Raw genomic sequence first — 20000 nt, 5'->3', positions numbered from 1 at the left:
CAACTCGATCCATGGAGACATTTCAAAATCAAAGTTAAGGTTGCCGATGTAATTATGGTCGAGTGTTAAGCTTCAGGTCACAAAGACTGAGATATTATCTGACCTTTTAAGGAAATCAAGGCCATTACGCAAGAATTGGTAAGGTTACCGAACTTGGTCATCATTTAAGATAAATAGTAAAAATCTGTCAAAATATTCTGCCATCAACACCTACTAAAATTTACGTAATAAGACTAACATTCTTGGAATAAACCGTAGCACCAGTAATACTAGGAAATACCTTAACTTCACAGTGAGTTAAGTAAAAGGTCTTTGCTCTGTTGCAGCAGCAGGTATATTCTGACTAATAATAATAATAATAATAATAATAATAATAATAATAATAATAATAATAATAATAATAAAAATAATAAAATAATAATAATAATAATAATAATGAACACCATAAGCATCTCACAAAGGAATAATACTGGAGAAAACTACAGTACTATAAGTTTGGCTCAATAATAATAATAATAATAATAATAATAATAATAATAATAATAATAATAATAATAATAATAATAAGTGTTTAATGTGACATAACATTATGACTTTAGAACTAACGTCAGCCATAAATCTAAACAAATGAAGGATATTATAACATAGAAAGAGGACACAAAAAAAGATTTTGCCATTAGTCAATGCCCACATTTAGACAGAGAGAGAGAGAGAGAGAGAGAGAGAGAGAGAGAGAGAGAATATACCACCACCACCACCACCACGACTAAAACAAAAAACAAAAAAAGAACAAGTCGGGGAAACTTACCGATCGTCACGGCTAATCCGAAGAGGTCAGCATCTTGCATACCCTGCTGTTGCATACAGGCATACACTTGACTCTGCAGCTCGCGTACCCGGGACTTGACCTGCAGGGCAGGGGCAGGAGCAGGAGAGAAAAAAAATAAAGGCTTAAAAAATCACTACCATTATGGTTACTTGGAAACAGAGGGCCGATGATACTCCCTCTCTGTACAATTAATGATGATCTGTGATGGGCTTAACTTCTATTGCGACCTGTCCCTTCTTGCTGCTGTGAGAGAGAGAGAGAGAGAGAGAGAGAGAGAGAGAGAGAGAGAGAGAGAGAGAGACAATGTTAAACAGAGACAATGTTACTGGTAGCGTTGCACAATATTAAATAAATAAATAAATATCTATGTATATATATACATACATATATAAAATATTTATATATATGATATATAAATAATATACATATATATACATGTACATTATAATATATACATTTTTATATATACATGTGTGTGTGTGGAAACTTATATTTTTACAATGTTCCTTCAAAACAGTTCCAACGAAAAAAAAAAGCTTTAATTAAATTGTTTGGCAAAGCAAAAGAATAAAAAACCAAAATAAGAAAGTCAGACGTCAGGAAAAAAAAACAGACGCAGGAATAGCTCAGGAAATACTTCTTGGCCATCACTACTTCCTCTCTCTCTCTCTCTCTCTCTCTCTCTCTCTCTCTCTCTCTCTCTCTCTCTCTCTCTCTCTCCAAAGGCAAATTTACTTTACTTTATGGCGTTTTTTTTATGGATTTCCTTAACCTATTCATCCATTCTCTTTCAATTTCTATTAATATTAGCATCTTGAGTTCATCTTAATCTTTTTAGATTTTCTTCCTTATGAGGTGAATCCATCGCCTCCCTCGGGGTTACGCCCTTAGGTATACACACACACACACACACACACACACACAAACACACACACACATATATGTATATAATATCCAGGTGTAAGGCAGAAGACTAGTGTAAAATACATGACAAAGCAACTGATAGGAGAAGAAAAGAAGGGCATGATGAGAAGGCGAGAGTTGGTGTTTCGAGGTTTCATTATGTGAAACAGGTATGTTCTAAAGTCGAGAAAATAGCTATACTTGGTTTACATGGACCTATAAACACTTGTGAATGAACTGATATAAGCAATGTGAAGGGTGGTGAGAATGTATGGTAAAGAAAATAAGGTACTGAGCGATATTAAAATTTTTATGATGGAAGTGAGGCATTTTTCCTGAATTTGAGGGCTGGAGAGTGACTTGTTTGGCGTAAAAGTGGGTCTGAGACAAGGGTGTGTTTTATCTCGGCTGATGCTCGGTAGTTTGACGGATGGAGTGATGTGAAAAGTCAGAGTGAGGACATTTGAGGTAAGTGCAAGGTTGAGGGATAAGAAAATTAGTTGTTAATGATGCACTGAATATTGGTATGGAAAACTGAAGAGAAACTGTGACTTTTTAAGTGCTTACATTAAGAGAAAGCTGAGAGTCAAGCAATCGGAGAAAAATTATGATGGTAAATGGAAGCGAAGTAATAAATATTAATATGGATGGCGAACGAATAGAAGTGGTCAATCCGTATTTGTGAGTAAATATAAGGAATGGTGTTAAGATAACAGAAGCAGAGAGTCACAGAATGTGAGATGCACGGAAGGCAGCTGGGAGTATGCAAAATATAAGAAGGCCGTGTGTGTACGGAAACTAGGTTGGAAGAGCATGCTGGGATTTTTGAGCCAACTCTTCTTTAAGGCAGTGAAGTGTGGCTGTTTAAAGCGAACGGAAGTAAAAAGTTTACGCTGTTTAGACTTAGTCTGGATCGTACTTGTGGTGTCAGAAAAATAGAACGTTTTATAAATACGAATAAATGGTAGGGGTAAAAGGTTAGAGTAAATCAAAGGATCGAAATGTTATATGTATATATATATAACATTTCTGACTCACATCGGGATCGAACCCCGGTCTCTCAAATGAAAGGCCAGGGCGCTACCAACTGATCTACACATTTATGAGACCGGGGATCAGTCCCGATGTGAGTAAGGAATTTATTTCTGAGAAATACGTGCTCATGTGTTGATTAGTTCCATACATATATATATATATACATATATATGTATATATATATATATATATATATATATATATATATATATATATATATATGCACACTGTCCAAAATGACGGAAATATAAGAGAGAGAGAGAGAGAGAGAGAGAGAGAGAGAGAGAGAGAGAGAGAGAGAGTCTACCCTTGTTCAAGGGTTAATTTCCAAGCGTGAGAAAAACTAAACTATATTACCAAGAAAGAATTTCCTTCCTCGCCGAAAATAAACTAGACAAGGGAAGAGATGATGTCTGGGAGGGGGTGAGGGGGGGTAAAGCTGAGGATGAGGGGGAGGGGGAGGAAAAACAACAAAGTTAGTCAACTTCGCCACAAATCGCTTGTCTGGCAGTAACAGGATTCCAAAACCTTGGTCAGCCGACAACACACCGCGACGCGCGCACGCATGCACGCACATACACACACATACACACACACACAACCCATCAACCCACTGGAACGTCATAGGAAAGGCGACCTTACCAGCTCATCATGGCTGTCCAATGAGTCTATTAATGTGAACACAGGGCGGTCGAATGTAGCACAAACGTGCAATAAATGCGAGCTCGCCTGTGTCGCGTGCGTGTGTGTGTGTGTTTGTGTGCGTTTGTGTATGTTGGATGCAACGGGCACACTCATGCACGTGAGGCGAGGATCTTCACTACTCGGTCTTGTTTGTAATCTGAGACCCACGACAGTCGATTGACATTTGATTAAAAGCAATAAGTAATATGCAATACATACACTTGAGGTCAAGTGATTGTTTAAATCGGCCCATAGCAAAGAAACTTCTAAAAACAAACTAAGAAAATACAGAATTCGGAAAAGATCTGATGGATGGGCAGGTCTTTAAGAATAAAACACTAAATAAAATAGTGGAATGCAAGTTTACTATCATTATTATTATTATTATTATTATTATTATTATTATTATTATTATTATTATTATTATTATTATTATTATTATTATTATTAAATAAAATGCCTTCAAGTGAAAGAGAAATTTATTTGGGAGTACAAATTATATAGACATTGTTAAGTGGCAATATATACATACTGTGTACACGCACACACACATACGCACACATATACAGTATATATACATAAACTACATTGAATATGTGCACTTAATATCAATAATATCAATAAATGAAAGATAAGAAAAACGGCAAATTTAGCCTCCAAAGAATAGAGAATGGATAGAAAGTAACTTGAAAAATATATTAGTGAATGGACAGAGAGTAACTTTAAAAAAAATATTGTAAGTGTGAAAGAAAAGGTGAATAAATTTCAGAACAATGCAAAAGAAATACAGCAGTCAGAAGCAGGCAGACAATAAATAATGGTTTCAAAACCCAACAGAAATGAAAATAGCAAGCAATAATAAAATTATAATTATGTGACATCTGGCAAAATATGACTAAAACCATATTCTTTAAGTTATATTGACACTGAGAAACAGCTAACCAGAACTGATAAAAAATGTGAAGATATTATAAAAGGTAGAAAAATATAGAATATGGATATGTTCATACATATTAAAACATGTCAACAGTTTCATCTAAGCATTGTTTGGATAAAATGAAACAAACATTTAACGTAAAAATAAATTAAAAGGCGGATGAGATAACTGATATCCTTTTTTACATCAATGAAAAGTAACTAAGAAAAAATAAAAGCTAAAGGACAAGTTTAAGAAAATCTACAAAGTACTTCTATCTCTCTCAAACTGACTTTACCCATAACTACCGCAAAATATTCTACTTCTTTCCTCCACCTCCAAAGAAACTTCCTTAAAAAGAAAAAAATCTGAATTCCTTCTTCATCTCAAAAGGAAGTCTACCTCCTTCCTCTGCCTCCAAAGTGCCTCTACCTCCCTCAACTTGTCTCTACTCCTATCTCCCTCAAAATACTCTGCTTCCTTCCTCTACATCCAAAGAACATCTGCTGTGCCTCCTTACAAATGAATAGCATCTGTACCCTTCATCTTACTCAGAGAACTTCCAATTCTTTCCTCCACTTCAAAAGTCCCTCTACTTTCTTGAAAGTGCCTCTACCTCTACCTCAAAAGTACCTCCACCTTCTTCAAAGTGCCTCTGCCTCCAATGGTACTTCTACTCCCCTCAAAATCTATTTATCTCATTACCTCTATATTTATCCTCCACTTCTTTATCAATCCTACTTCCATATTCTCAATACTTACACCTCCATACTGCACATCCTTACTACCTCTACCTCAACATCCCAGGTACCTCTACCTCTAACCAGCCCATCCCCCCTCCCCAGTAATACTACCATCACCCTCCCCAAGCCCCTCACCCCTTTCTACGAGACCACCCCCCTCCGTCCACCTCCTAGATACCTCAGACTCTAAGTACCTGCCTCTATCTCCTCCCACCTATATCCCCCCCCTCTTGGCAGTCCCTCTCTCTCCCTCCCATCTACCACCCCTCTCCTTCGAGGCAGATCCATTCTCCCTCCCTCCCTCCCTTCCCACCTGGCAGTCCTTCTCCCCCTCCCATCTACCACCCATTCCTTTGGAGGAAGTCCCTCCCACCTACCACCCCTCCCACCTGGCAGTTCTTCTCCCCCTCCCATCTACCACCCCCTTCGAGGAAGTCCCTCCCACCTACCACCCCTCCCCTTCGAGGCAGTCCCTCTCTCCCTCCTTTCCTCCCTTCCCCCCTCCCTCCCACCCACTACCCATCCCCTTCCAGGCAGTCCCTTTCTCCCCTCCCTCCCCCCTTCCCCTCATCCCTCTTCCAAGCAGTCCCTCTCTCCCTCCCCTTCCCCTCCCCCAGCCCCGGCACTTACCTCGGTGGTGAAAGTGATGGTCTCCTGAGTGAGGAACGAAACCGCCACATACTTATGGTGTGGTGAGACGCTGCAAGAAGTGCCCACCCCAGATCCGGTGACCATACTGCGTGTTACCAACCCCCCATACCTTCGCAGACTCAGCTCATGATGATTGTCGGGGGTGGCGCGGTCTTCCCGGTGGCACGCGCGCGCACACACACACACGCGCACACGCGCACACACACACAGGTGCACCGTGGGGGGTGTTTCAGGACGTGGGCGCAGGGCGTGCGTTGGTGTCGTCGGGTTGTGGGTGTGTGTGTGTGTGTGTGGATTGGCAAGGCAAGGCAGGTCATGGTGGGGAGAGATAACAGAGAATGTGATAAGAATCCGGCTTTAATTTCTATAATAATTATAATTACATACAACATACAGTGTTAAATGTACACAAATATATATATACAAAATATATATAAATAATTAAACTCGATTACTTCCACACGTGTTCCATGCATTTGAACTGGATGGTATCTAGCGGAGATATTCATTCAGGAAAAAATGCAAGCTTTCCAGGACAGTTAGTCCTGGAAAGCTTGTAACACTCTTTTCCTGAATAAATATCCCCAGATACCACCAGTTTAAATGAGGTCCTATTTTCAATATATACATATATATATATATATATATATATATATATATATATATATATATATATATATATATATAATATATACGTATGTGTATATATACCATACTTTGTAATAACTCTTACACAAAAATATTTCTTTCCTTATAAATATTATAAAAGATTCGAAGCTATGTCTGTCTATGTTGGAACAGACTATGATAGGTACTTGATATATTCGGCATTCAAGAGCGATATCAGCTGATTCGACTGCTGTATATACTCCAGCTGAATTAAAACTATGTACTGAGAGTTGGAATTAGTCCATCTTCAACATGATTGCTGAGCACCACTTTGTAATACTGTGGCATATATTATATGTATATATACATGACTCACGTCGGATCAAACCCAGGTGTGTATATATATATATATATATATATATATATATATATATATATATATATATATATATATATATATTACTTTGTATACACATATATGTGTATATATAATATTCAATTTCCATAATTAAATATTGGTAACTGCAGAAGCACGATACCAGCTACTTACACTAATTTATTATAAATTATTATAAAAGAAAACAATATTTCCAAAATATTTCTTAAGTAATAATATGAGGTGACATGAGCCGAATTTCTTGGCCAAAATAATTCTTACTTGACGAGAGAGAGAGAGAGAGAGAGAGAGAGAGAGAGAGAGAGAGAGAGAGAGAGAGAGAGAGAGAGAGAGATTTACTAGTAATGTGACAATCTTGACTCCCACATACAAAGCTTCCCCCACCTCCTCCCTGCTTCGCTTGCCCCTCTCCCATTTTCATGCTCCCCTCCCTCTCTCTCCTCATATTCCCCTCTCCCTTCCCCTTCCCTTCCCTCCTCCTCCTCCTCCTGCACCCCAGCTTCCCATCCCTTCCTAACCCCCTTCTAATTCCTAATCCTCCTCGTCAAACCCTCCCTTCCAATCCTCCTTTCATTCCCCTCCCCTCGTCTTCCTTCTAAGCAATCCTCCCCTTCCCCTCACACCCCCTCCTCCTCCTCTCACCTTGACCTCACAGGCACACGCACACAGACAACGAGCGAGTCTTGGCACAAGACAAAATCGACCGGGTCAACGCCGACAAGAAACAACTTTTTGGAGCTTTGACTTTCTTCCTCCAACCTACTCCTCCTCCCCGCCTCCCCTCCTCCTCCACATCCCCTCTTATCCCCTCCCATCCCCTTCCTCTTCCTCCATTCATTCGGCCCAAAACCGGACGTTGGAGGGTTTGGCGAGCGCAAGTCGTGACTTACTTTATTCATTTGCTTGTTTGTCTGTCGTGTGGTGGGAAGTGAAATGATTAGTCGTTCGTTCTTTCAAATAAAGTAGGAGAGTTTTTGTCGATACGAGAACAAGACTTGTCGTGCTGCACCGTATGAAATCAGAGATCTTAATACAGAAGAAAAAGACATAAAAACTCAAGATACACAAACTCGATTACTTTAATGAGTACCGAAGGCTTATTGCAACGCGAAAACGAGTTTTCTTCATTTGGGCGAGGTGCAAAAATGAAATCTCTCCTGGTCAAGATGTAAAAGCAGAGTTCACTTTGTTTTGATAAACATAAATCTTTTTAAGGTACGGAAACTAAAACCCTATGGTAAGACAAAAAAGAAACCATTTTAAGTCTGTAAACAAGGTTTTCTGTGGCAAAGGTTTGAAAAGGTTTCCTCCGTTAAAGAATCTTTTTAGTTAAGAAAACGGAAGGTTTTGTGTTTTGGGATATAAACACGAAATTCGTTTTTTGTCACGATAAACAAAGAAAATAATTTAAAACGGTTTACCCAGGATAAATACATGCTGTGTTAATTTGACCTTGTGTATGAGGCTAAGGATAATATTGCTCAATATTATTATTATTATTATTATTATTATTATTATTATTATTATTATTATTATTATTATTATTATTATTATACCATATGCACTTGCCAAGCAGCAGAATAAGCAATACAAAATAACTCTTATAATTAATTCGACATTCATCTAAGCAGAGACAGCAAAACAAGTCCTAAAAACCAACTTCCGGCTGACTAATGGGCTCGCTAACACGAAGACATTTCCTGGGGCTGGAAATAATGAATGTCATGTAACTGCGTCTTCCCTCACTTAAGAGAAAAAAAAAATTATCTTGTTCATCTTCATACAAAAACTGAGAACGATTGAAACTCCTTACACGTGAATAGATACATTACTTTTTGCGGTTTTATCCTAAAAAGTCGAGAGTAAAGATGGCGACTTGTTCTAAGAGAACAACAAAGGTCTCGTAACACTGCCCTGCGGAACGCCAGACAGGATGTGTATAGAATCAAATATATGTGCAATAATACCTCAGTCCGTCGCACAGGCAGGGCAGATGCAGTTTCGTCATCTCCTACAGCATCTACTTTTGAGTCGTGTGAGAAATAACGATGCTTATGGATTTCTCTCTCTCTCTCTCTCTAAGTAGATGCAGACGGCAAACAAGTATCATACAATACTAGGAAAAATAAAAGAGGTATGAAGCAAATTTCTCTCTCTCTCTCTCTCTCTCTCTCTCTCTCTCTCTCTCTCTCTCTGAACTAATACCTGAAGCTTCAAAAATCTCTAGTTAAAAATTTTCTAATTTGATGCGCATTAGGTTGAATATTATTTCACTGTGTGAGAAACGATATGTAAACAACTCTCATTCGAGAGTATGAAAGCAAATACTTTTCTATAAATAATGTTGAGTATTCTTGGCCAGTGTTTGAAAGGGTGACCAGCATTAAATGCCCGAAGCAGGGGGCGCATAAGCCCCATTAGCAGCAGTGATGGATCACAAATTCCGAAAACAAAAAATAAATACTAAATTTTGACTTTAAAACATATTTATAGGAAATTTTGTTTGCTTACTTGTGTCAACTGCAAGCACTGTTTTGTATACATTTTTTTCTGACAGTCAAATTAAATAATAAAAATATGAATCATTTAGCAACAACTTTGATTACATTCATATTTACTTGAAAAATAAATGACAGCATCACGGACACTACAGTTTTGAAGCTGAAATCATTTCTCATTGATAAATAATCGCACTGGGTATCAATGACACCACAACTTTGTTTTCAGCTATCTCCATCAATAAACGAACGGTGGCCATCCATCCAAAAACAATTGGCAAACTCTGTAAGTCACAGACGACCCCAGAAATAAAAACAAAACTCAACACTTTCAGGGTTACACCAACAAAGGCATTCTTGGAGTTCCTGCATGTTTGTGGAGAGAATGGAGGGAGGGGAGGGGAGGGATGAGAGAACGGGGGAGATAAGGGAGGTGAGCTGAAGTAGGTAGGCAGGGTGGTAGGAGAGGTAGAGGTAGAGGGAGGGGGAGAGGAGGCTGAGGATCTAATTAAACTGGAGAGAGAGAGAGAGAGAGAGAGAGAGAGAGAGAGAGAGAGAGAGAGAGAGAGAGAACATTCTTAACATTAATTCAGAAGATGAAGCCAGCATCTGGTGTAAACAAAATCCTTCAGCCAACAATCAACGTGTATACACATCTTGCGCTGCTGTTGTCGAATTGTAATTCAACATTCCACGTGGTCCAGCTCGATTCCTGATGTACGACTGTCACAATCTTCTCCTCCCAAAGACCGAATAAAGAAAAGGAAATAGGAGCACGTTAATATACCTGCCATGTAAAATGTACGAAAAAAAATTCTAACTCTTACAATTGTAAACGGCAATGGGTCACAATGAGGAACTAGTAGCCAACAGAATCAGCGATATTATCTTCATCCTCCCCAAACATACCAAACCGAGGACTAGGTGGAAGAGCAGAGTTTGGGGTAGAATTATCGCCCTGTCTCATAAAGCTGTTTAAGTGGCCTCCAACAGACGTTCAGCGTGTAACAGACCAAAATACCTCAGGTGACCGGTAATGGGTCTCGTGAGGTCTGAGATGCAAATAGACGATTATTCATCATCAGATTCTGATTCTGCTTTTCTTTTCTATTCTGTGGAAGCTTAGTCAGCAAGCTAAGAGTTTTTTATGTGTCTGAAATGAATGAGTCCACATTTTCAATGATGAGCAAAAAAACCCAAGTTTTGACTGAAATGTAGTTTTGTACTTTTATTGGGCTTCTCAGCAAACAACCACAAATATTAATACCTTTTGGACATGGTCATTTTGTCAAATATAACCGTAACTTCTAGTTTCATCCAGGGAGTTACTTTCCAGACTTAGAAACTGCTTAGATTGTCATATGAACCCACAACTTTTTGGGTTTTGTCAACAAAATTACAACCTTTTTAGGCAAAAAAAAGAAAAAACACAATACTCTGGTTTTATCAAAGCCACTATTTACCTTTGCCAAAAAGAAAGGCCACAAAATTTTGGTTTCCTTAAAGAAAGTCATAATTTGCTCGTTTTGGAAACGCAATCCACAATTTAGTTTGGTCAGAGAGACAACTTTCTTTTTCGTCAAAAACGTTCACAGCATTTGGTTTTATCAGAGCCACTAGCTCGCCTTATCAAAGAAAGCCAACCGCACTTGGTTTTGTAAAAGGAAGCCACAACATTTTGGCTCTGACGCCGAGAGCCGTAACTTTCTGGTTTTGTTGAGGAAAGCCACAATTTCTTGGTCCGATTAATTGCTTAGGAATTGTCTGACGTCACAGCTATCACGGTCACAGCTATGGCATTTTAAAAAGTAAATAAATTAACAATATTAATATATATACATATATATGTGTGTCTATTATATATGTTTTTTTATTGCTTAAACTGTCAAAGCCACAATTTTCAAAATTTGTTAATAAGGTTACAATTTATGTTTATTAAAGATAGACCAAATGTCTGGTTTTGTTAAATCAGACTACAACCTGGTTAGGTCAACGACAGCAACAACTGTTTGGTCTTGTCAAGTAAAGTCTCAAAACTTTTTGGTCTTGTCAAAAAATTTCAGAAGCTTTTGGATTTGACACAAAGTCCATCTTGATTTTTTTTTTTTTTTTTTTTTTTTTTTTTTTGCCAATTTCTTGGTCTTGTCCAAGTAAGTAATTAAAAGAAAGCAATTTTTTTTTTATTAACAGTGGCAACTTTTTGGTTTTGTCAAAACAAAGTGACAACGTTTTGTTTTTACCAAAGAAAGACCAATCTTTTTAGCTTATCATAAAAAACAGCTTTTTGTTTTTTTGTCGAGAATGTTAAATACCAAACTTATTTTGTACACCAAAAACATATATAGGCTATCAATATATATACCATGGTAGAGATGAAATTCGGTTTTGTCAAAGAATGCCACTGATTTCTACTTCTGTCTATTTGCAACAATAAAAAATACAACTGGCCTATCAGGCTACTTTGTATGTCAAAGGCGCAAAAGGCAATATTCAGCAAAAGTGAAAGAAAAACAAATACTAATGCTGATAAAAATGATAAATTCTTCCAACAACAGAGCAAGTGTGCGTTGCTTGTATACATAACACATCGATCATTTTCTCTGATGCGACCCAAACATCCCAGAACCTGAGTCACTGTGTACGTGATACTCTCCTGCCAAAATAATTTCAATGACATTCTTTGAACACAAGACAAAAACCTCGAGCGATGGAGAGGAGATAAATCGATACACAATAAAATGAAAATGAAGGTTAAAATACGGAATGACGAAAACGAAATAACCAAAATAGTTGGATGATGGGGCATGTTTGCTATTGCCTGATTTGACTTATAAATGTAAGCTCTCGTGACTGACAGTCTGTGGGGGGCAAGGGCTTGCTTACAGATTATGGAAATGGACCCGTAGCCACTCATGGGAGTGGCCATGGGTCGCAATGAGGTCCGAGAAGTGATGTAACTTTTGACTTATGAGTTTAATGGTTATATATATTTTTTATTCATACCCAACCACGCTGTTGGCTTTTAGGGTATTATTATTATTATTATTATCATTATTATTATTATCATTATTATTATTATTAATAAAAGTCACAATTATATAACTAATAAACTGTATTTTTCAAGATACAGGCTTTTTTACTACTTATTTTCGATCACAATGTAGTGATGCTCCACAGATTATTATTATTATTATTATTATTATTATTATTATTATTATTATTATTATTACTATTATTATTATTATTATTATTATTATTATTATTATTATTATTATTATTATTATTATTATTATTATTATTATTCAGAAGATAAACCCTATTCACATGGAACAAGCCCACCAAAGGGGCCACTGACTTAAAATAAAATTCAGGCTTCCAAAGAATATGGCGTCCATTAGGAAGTAGTAAGAGGAAGTAAAGGGAAATATAGAAAGAAGAGATCTCGCTTATTAAAAGAAAAAATAAATTAATAAATTAATGAATAGATATCGTGAGTCAATGCCGTTCCCATCAGACTCGCAAAGTCTGCTTCAAATTCAACAATGATCGTCACAAGTGATCAGACCCACGATGAAGCGAACATACGGACTGAAATATTGAAATATAAAATAATTTTATTATTAACCTAAATATACATGAAAACAGACCGTAATTAGGAATTTATTGACGAAATAAAAACATACAAAAATAAATGACAGATTCAATTGGACGAAATAGGAATTTATTGATGAGTAAACCATATATAAATATAAATATAATTGAGAGACGATTACACATATGAACAGAATGAAGACTCAGAAACAAATAAAGACATCCAAAATCCCAGAAATAAGCGACAGACAGACAGACAGACAGACAGACTCAAGACGAGACGGGCAAGATTGAAAGAGGGGGAAAGTGATTAGCCGAGTGGATTGGTATGTCTGAGTGAATGCGAGGAAGATAGTGAGTGAAAGAGACAGTGAAAATGCGTAACAAGGGGGCGAGAGAGGAAAAAGATCGACCAGAGAGAGAGAGAGAGAGAGAGAGAGAGAGAGAGAGAGAGAGAGAGAGAGAGAGAGTCTCAACCCCAAACGTGTAATAAAGGAGATAAGTAAAATATATATAAGTACTAGAATAAAGTATAAGTAACTGGATATGAGTCAGGCCCTCGGAATGCTTCGATCATGACACTATCTGGGTGAAGGGGAGAGGGAGAGGGAGAGGGAGAGGGAGGAGAGAGATCTAGCAATCCCATCCCCCAATCTTCTCTATCACCTGACCCCCCACCCCCCAACCCCAACCACCCCCCACGACAGACTAGCAACTCGTCCATACGCTTGCATTCTTGACTTCACTCATTCCTCGACCTGATCTCGACAACCTTTAGTAAACAGCCTCTCTCTCTCTCTCTCTCTCTCTCTCTCTCTCTCTCTCTCTCTCTCTCTCTCTCTCTCTCTCTCTCTCTCTCATGGCACTGTAGACTCTAGGCCTAATACTACAGTAACTCTAACTGCAGTATTTAACTAAGTTTATATAAAACGTATCGCACGATTTCTAAGCAGGTTAATTCATTTTCTCTCTCTCTCTCTCTCTCTCTCTCTCTCTCTCTCTCTCCTCCTCCTCCTCCTCCCTCCTCCTCCTCCTCTCCTCCTCCTCCTCCTCCTCCTCCTCCTCCTCCTCCACCCCTTACTCCTTCTTTCTCAATCATCCTATACCAGACTGAGTATAATTAAATACAAGAGACGAGTATATTTTCGGTATCAGTCCTTAAAAGAATCTCAACAGAATATAAATCACTTCAATAGCATTTAACTTCAGGATATTTTCAACTATCTCAAATCACAAACCCAAAACCATGAAAACAATTAAATAAGCAAATGGCAAGAGTATAAAATTAGGGTTGCTTGACAGTGGCTGACATTAAAAAAGGAAACTGAAAATAATAATAATAATAATAATAATAATAATAATAATAATAATAATAATAATAATAAAATTTACTTCAATGCATGGCTATACACAAATACACGAGGTAGATAAAACACAAGCAGTGGAAAAGTACACGTAAACAAAAAAGAATAATAAAGGTATTTTCGCAATAATAATAATAATAATAATAATAATAATAATAATAATAATAATAATAATAATAATAATCTCGAAAGAAGGACCTCTTTCAAATAAATCTTCATTGAACTGAAAGGCCCTCTAGCCATAGGTTTGAATATCTAAACGGCATCCAGACAGACACTGTATTCTATAATAATAATAATAATAATAATAATAATAATAATAATAATAATAATAATAATAATAATAATAATAATAATAATACCTGTAGTACACAACAGGAGACAGTAGAGATTCTGTATCATATTGCCATCATTGATGGTGATGAGAAACAGTATGGAAAATATAGCAAAGACATACCACACAGTAGGGCATCGGTACGCCTAACGGCCACTGACTAACAATATGAATAGATAATATGGCGGACAATTATTATAAGAAAAAACACAACAGAATAGTAATAATACAATGAAAACAATAATAGAAAAATATTTTAGGAAATTACGAAACAAACGCTGCATTCAAATCATTTAAAACGTGGAAAAAACCCTATATTATGAAACAGAAGTTTTCGTGGTTCAAGCGAAGACGCAATGCATTACTACCCTAATACTAGTCTCCTTGCATTTTAATACATTTTTATCTATTTATTAATTTACTTCTTCTTTTTTAGTAAGTGAGATCTCTTCCTTCTGTATTTTAATAATAATAATAATAATAATAATAATAATAATAATAATAATAATAATAATAATAATAATAATAATAATAATATAGGCCAGACTGCTAAAACTCTGGCCTTTTATCAATCAAAAGCTTCAAAATACCAAGGGTCGGACCTTAGAAGCAGCCAAAGGTCACCAGGAACTTAGTAGTACAGTGACCTTGCATTAAGAAAAAAATATGCTAGACTATTCCGTATGCTATGTCTTTTTCATGTTGTTTTTTTTGTAAGTAGATTCCTTTACAAAGAAACACATTTATCTTCTATATTTTAGTGGTAAGGGTAGTTTTGTTGTGATTACCGTACATTCGATTAAAATCTTTATTATTATTATTATTATTATTATTATTATTATTATTATTATTATTATTATTATAGTAGTAGTAGTAGTAGTAGTAGGGAAAAAGCGAAAAAAAAAGTTGTAGGGTAATTAGTAGCTTAATATGAGAGAATATAGCTTATATTAACCAACTCCACATTCTATTTTGTCAGAGTAATGGTTTAACATGTTATAAATTGCCTTGATTGTGGATGGCATCATTTTTAGCTGTAATTTACAAAAAAATATATATATACTTCCATTACCTAATGGGTTTACTGTTTCTTTAGGGGTTAAGAGATCAACTTAATCTGACTAAAACAATCAATCTTTGTTTGTTTGTTTGTTTATCGTCGATTTCTCGCTTTCAATCTCTTCTTTGCAGAAGGTATCGCTTCTATTTCCATAAATTCTCTTAACGAGAGAGAGAGAGAGAGAGAGAGAGAGAGAGAGAGAGAGAGAGAGAGAGAGAGAGAGAGAGAGAGAGAGAGAGTAATGTAAACCCAAGGAAGTTTGAAGATATGGTTTAGTAAACGCTGAGAGAGAGAGAGAGAGAGAGAGAGAGAGAGAGAGAGAGAGAGAGAGAGAGAGAGAGAGTAATGCCAAGGAAGTCTGAGAGAGAGAGAGTAATCCCAAGGAAGTCTGAAGATATGCTTCAGTAAAAACCACACGAGAGAGAGAGAGAGAGAGAGATAATAATCCAAAGGAAGTCAGAATATATGCTTCAGCAAAAACCACACGACAGAGAGAGAGAGAGAGAGAGAGAGAGAGAGAGAGAGAGAGAGAGAGAGAGAGAGGAGAGACCATTACTGAAACCTTAAAACCCGAACTACAGGGAGAAACATTACTATGAAAACCGTCACGCGTCAGGTACAAGCAAACAGAAGCTTCTGGGGGTAACCGCCTTTGACAAACACAAAAGGCAGTACAAATAGGCTTTGCACGGTCCTCATACCCAACAAAAATACGGACTGCGTATACGCATCTATAAAAACGACAAATACAAATCTATATATATTTTTAACTCTTATATTTTTGTTGCTTATGTAATTATATTCGATCATGTATACGCTATGTATGTTGTCCAAGTTTTTATATGTATGAATAGACTGTCTATTCATACGGATAAAAACTTGGATAATATACAACGCAATATATAAACAATATACATAGCGTATACATGAACGCATATATTTACAATATAAACAACAAATATAAGTTGAAAAAATATAGACTTGCGCATGTGTCAATAAGAAAAACTCCAATCGCAAGCATATAAAACACGCACAACAAAATCAGGTACATGACAAAACAAACATGGCAACACTGACTGCTTGCACGTACATCTACAAAAACCTGGATCGTTTACTAATGAAACAAACGACAAAAAACGAGCGCATCCCGTAAGCAAGTACAACATCGAGTCAATTTTCAAAATAAAAAAACACAAAGGCAGCGTAAATAGGCTTTATTTGGTCTTCAAAAGAAAAAAAACGCATAGCCTTTGCGTCAATGAAAATTGAGATTGTTTGATATACAGCTCAACATACGCATGAAAAGCAGACACAATGACGCAATATCAACAATTCATATCAACAACAAACATCACAGTGAGTCAAACTAGGAAAAAAAACCGTTACTGGGCTCACTTAGAGAGAGAGAGAGAGAGAGAGAGATAGATCATTGTATCAGACTGATTTAGTAATAATCTTCAAAATAATAGAGATAGAGAGTCAATAGGTCACAGTTCTCGGCACTCCTTAGCAAAAAAAAAAAAAGAAACCTGAATAGAATAAAATCTACAAATGTTGTACATTGAATCACACACAAAGGAGGAACAAAAAAATTTAAAAAAGCATTTATCTAAGTAAAAAAGAAGGATTAGCATATTAATACTAAACATTCCAATTGCTCCCTTACTCACTATACAACGGCAGGTAATTTTAAGGCTTTTATCAGGAAAATCACTGACTCAAGATCAATATTATAAAATATATTAAAATATATATATATTTATATTAAAGTATATTAGTCATTCAGACAGGCAGGTACTTAATGCCTGCGGTGGAAGCACACCTTCTTTGGGAACACCAGCCAAATGTTTTGGCTACGTTATTCAAGTGCTGGAACCGAGACGGGCAAAAAGATTGTTACTGGGCTTTATCCCATGGTTGATGAGAAACTCATCTTTTCATCTAAGGGGTAAAGTCCCTTAACATGCATCTTACATGACTGGGCTTCCTTTAAAGCAAAATAAATAATATATAATATAAATCTCCTAGGCATATTTCATTAGATTATATGCTGCTATACATAAACCTGTTATTATTTACTATTATTCTATGTTTCTCCTCACTTATGCATTTTATTCTATTACCACTGTAAATGCATCAATATAAATTAATTACATTGAAGTAAAAATATACTGATTTTCTCAACACCAACTGTCACTCGCATTCATACTCCAACTGCCGAGTAATTACTAATATCATAATTACGAAATTTTATGCAACACACTTGAAAACTAACAGATAGGCCTATAAGATACTAATGTCAACGACTAGGCCTATGTATAAACTATCAGCTGACTACATAAATGCTTCAACTTTTAATAACAACCAAAATACAAGACTTAATATTGGTGACAGATATACCACATGAAAACAGCTGCTTTTTCATAGTAGGCCTACACTGCGAGACTTACCCTTCACGGTACACCTACAGTATATGAGTTTTAACTTTTATGATGAACCTATAAAATGAGATTATAAGCTGTCATGCCAAGCCCATTATATAAGAATGACTACCTATTATGATTTATCACCTTGGACCAAAGTTTGTAATGGTAGGCCTATCACAATCAACTCATCACAAATAACACAGAAGGCTCTAAACCACAAATATAGGTTTGTTACACAAGATGCTCATGTCATAAGATAGGCCTAACTGCAAGAGTTCATTTTACTACTTTTAAGAAAGAAAATTTCACATCACATCCTTAACGTTATCATAGGCCTATTACGCTAGTCTTAAGATAGGCCTACAACAAGACGAAAACCACCACCCGAAGATCTATTAAATGAGTTTCCCCATTCATTTGACTGGTGAAACAATTTTCAGTCATGTAATAGGCCTCTGACAAGAGATTTGTAACTTACGATAGGCCTACCGAATACGACTAACTTTTAGGACAAATTTATAACGAGTCTGCCTTCGCCTTCCCGATGGGCCTGTGATAAGGATGTGTATTCAGGACATGGTCACTGAATGACGTTTTCAAATTTTCACTGACAGGATTTATTTCACATAGATTGCAATTCCCAGAAGACTTGTTGCATAAAATGAAAAAATGTTAGGAGCGTGATAAAGTACCAACAAACAAATTCATATTTGCACAAAGAACAATATATGACAGGTAAAGCAAAGGCAAAGCGCTAAGGTGAAATTGGCGAGTAGGCCTAATGGCTACAAATTTTATCTTTCACTGGAAGCCCCCTACACCACCCAAACTTTCCATACAGGCCCAGTACATACGAATTCCGACAATCATTAGCACCTAACTGCTCAACCTAAATTTCTACATAGGCCTTAAGCAGAAGGCTTTCATCTTCTCGAAAGGCAGATCTCACCATGCTATAAGAATATTAACTACAGCTTACAAATACAAGATTTGTTTATACAATAGCATAGAGTACAGCGGTATATTACAGTGGCCAGTGATTCACTTATACAGTAGTATACACCACGCATGCATTATCAAAATGACGATCGATTCACTTACACAACTCAATACAGTACCGCGGAATATTAATTCCCCGCCACAGAAGAACAAACACAAATTCCAACGAACGAGCGGAGGAAAAAAATTAGTTCAAATTCTTCAAATGTGACGACGTTGCCAAGTGACCTAAACCTGTAGCAATAGACCCATACGTTAAAACCTATGGAAAATGCTTCGGCCAATTAAAAAAAAAATAAGCAGCACACGTAAATTCGCACATACATGCGATATAAAACGAGAGAAAGAGAGAGAGAGAGAGAGAGAGAGAGAGAGAGAGAGAGAGAGAGAGAGAGAGAGAGAGACATACCGGTGGAGTCGTTGGCCGAGGCGGGGCTCAGGGCTGAGGTAAAACCGCCATCTCTCAAAAACATCCCGACATCTCGCATACCTTGCCCGTGACGTCAGAAGGGGGGGAGGGGGAGGAGGAACGGAGGGAGGAAAGAAGAGAGGGGGGAAGGGGGAGGAGAGACAGGAGTGGGGCGAATGGGTGGGGGTAAGGGGAGATGGACGAAGAAAGAGGGGGTGGGGAGGAGGAGGCAAACGTTGCTCGCCACAGAAGGTTAGGCATTGCCATTGGGTGGAAAGAGGAGGCGCGGAGTGGACGCACAGCTGGAGGCAGAGAATTATAGTACTATTCTGGTGCCATATCACACGCGCTATTATAGAGGCCTGGGGCTAGCTAGCAACCTCATCCCTAAAGCCGTCTGTTGTAAGCGGTATTAGGTCACCATGGTCATGTTATACGCCTCCTAAGTATTTGGTTAATACAGTTCAAGTGTGTAATTTAAGTACAGTAGCCATATATATATGATAAATATTTTTAACAATTTTCGAAAAATGAACAATAGTCAGAGGCTTT

At 37.0% G+C, this 20000-nt stretch overlaps 1 protein-coding gene across 2 annotated transcripts in view; it reads right to left on the bottom strand.

Moving 5' to 3' along the window:
* Positions 1-20000, bottom strand: part of LOC136854993 (protein expanded-like) — a 120708-nt gene that overhangs the window by 77017 nt on the left and 23691 nt on the right. For both annotated transcript variants that reach the window (XM_067131676.1, XM_067131677.1), the window contains exons 2-3: positions 5741-5913; positions 809-908 (exon numbers count right to left, since the gene is read on the bottom strand). In XM_067131676.1, coding sequence (XP_066987777.1) covers positions 809-908; positions 5741-5845 — 205 coding nt within the window. In that variant the 5' untranslated portion in view covers positions 5846-5913. The remainder of the gene's footprint in view (positions 1-808; positions 909-5740; positions 5914-20000) is intronic.

Source organism: Macrobrachium rosenbergii, chromosome 30 (genome assembly GCF_040412425.1).
Source record: "Macrobrachium rosenbergii isolate ZJJX-2024 chromosome 30, ASM4041242v1, whole genome shotgun sequence".
Classification (NCBI taxonomy): Eukaryota; Metazoa; Arthropoda; class Malacostraca; order Decapoda; family Palaemonidae; genus Macrobrachium; species Macrobrachium rosenbergii.
This window is presented reverse-complemented; position numbering and strand designations above follow the sequence as displayed.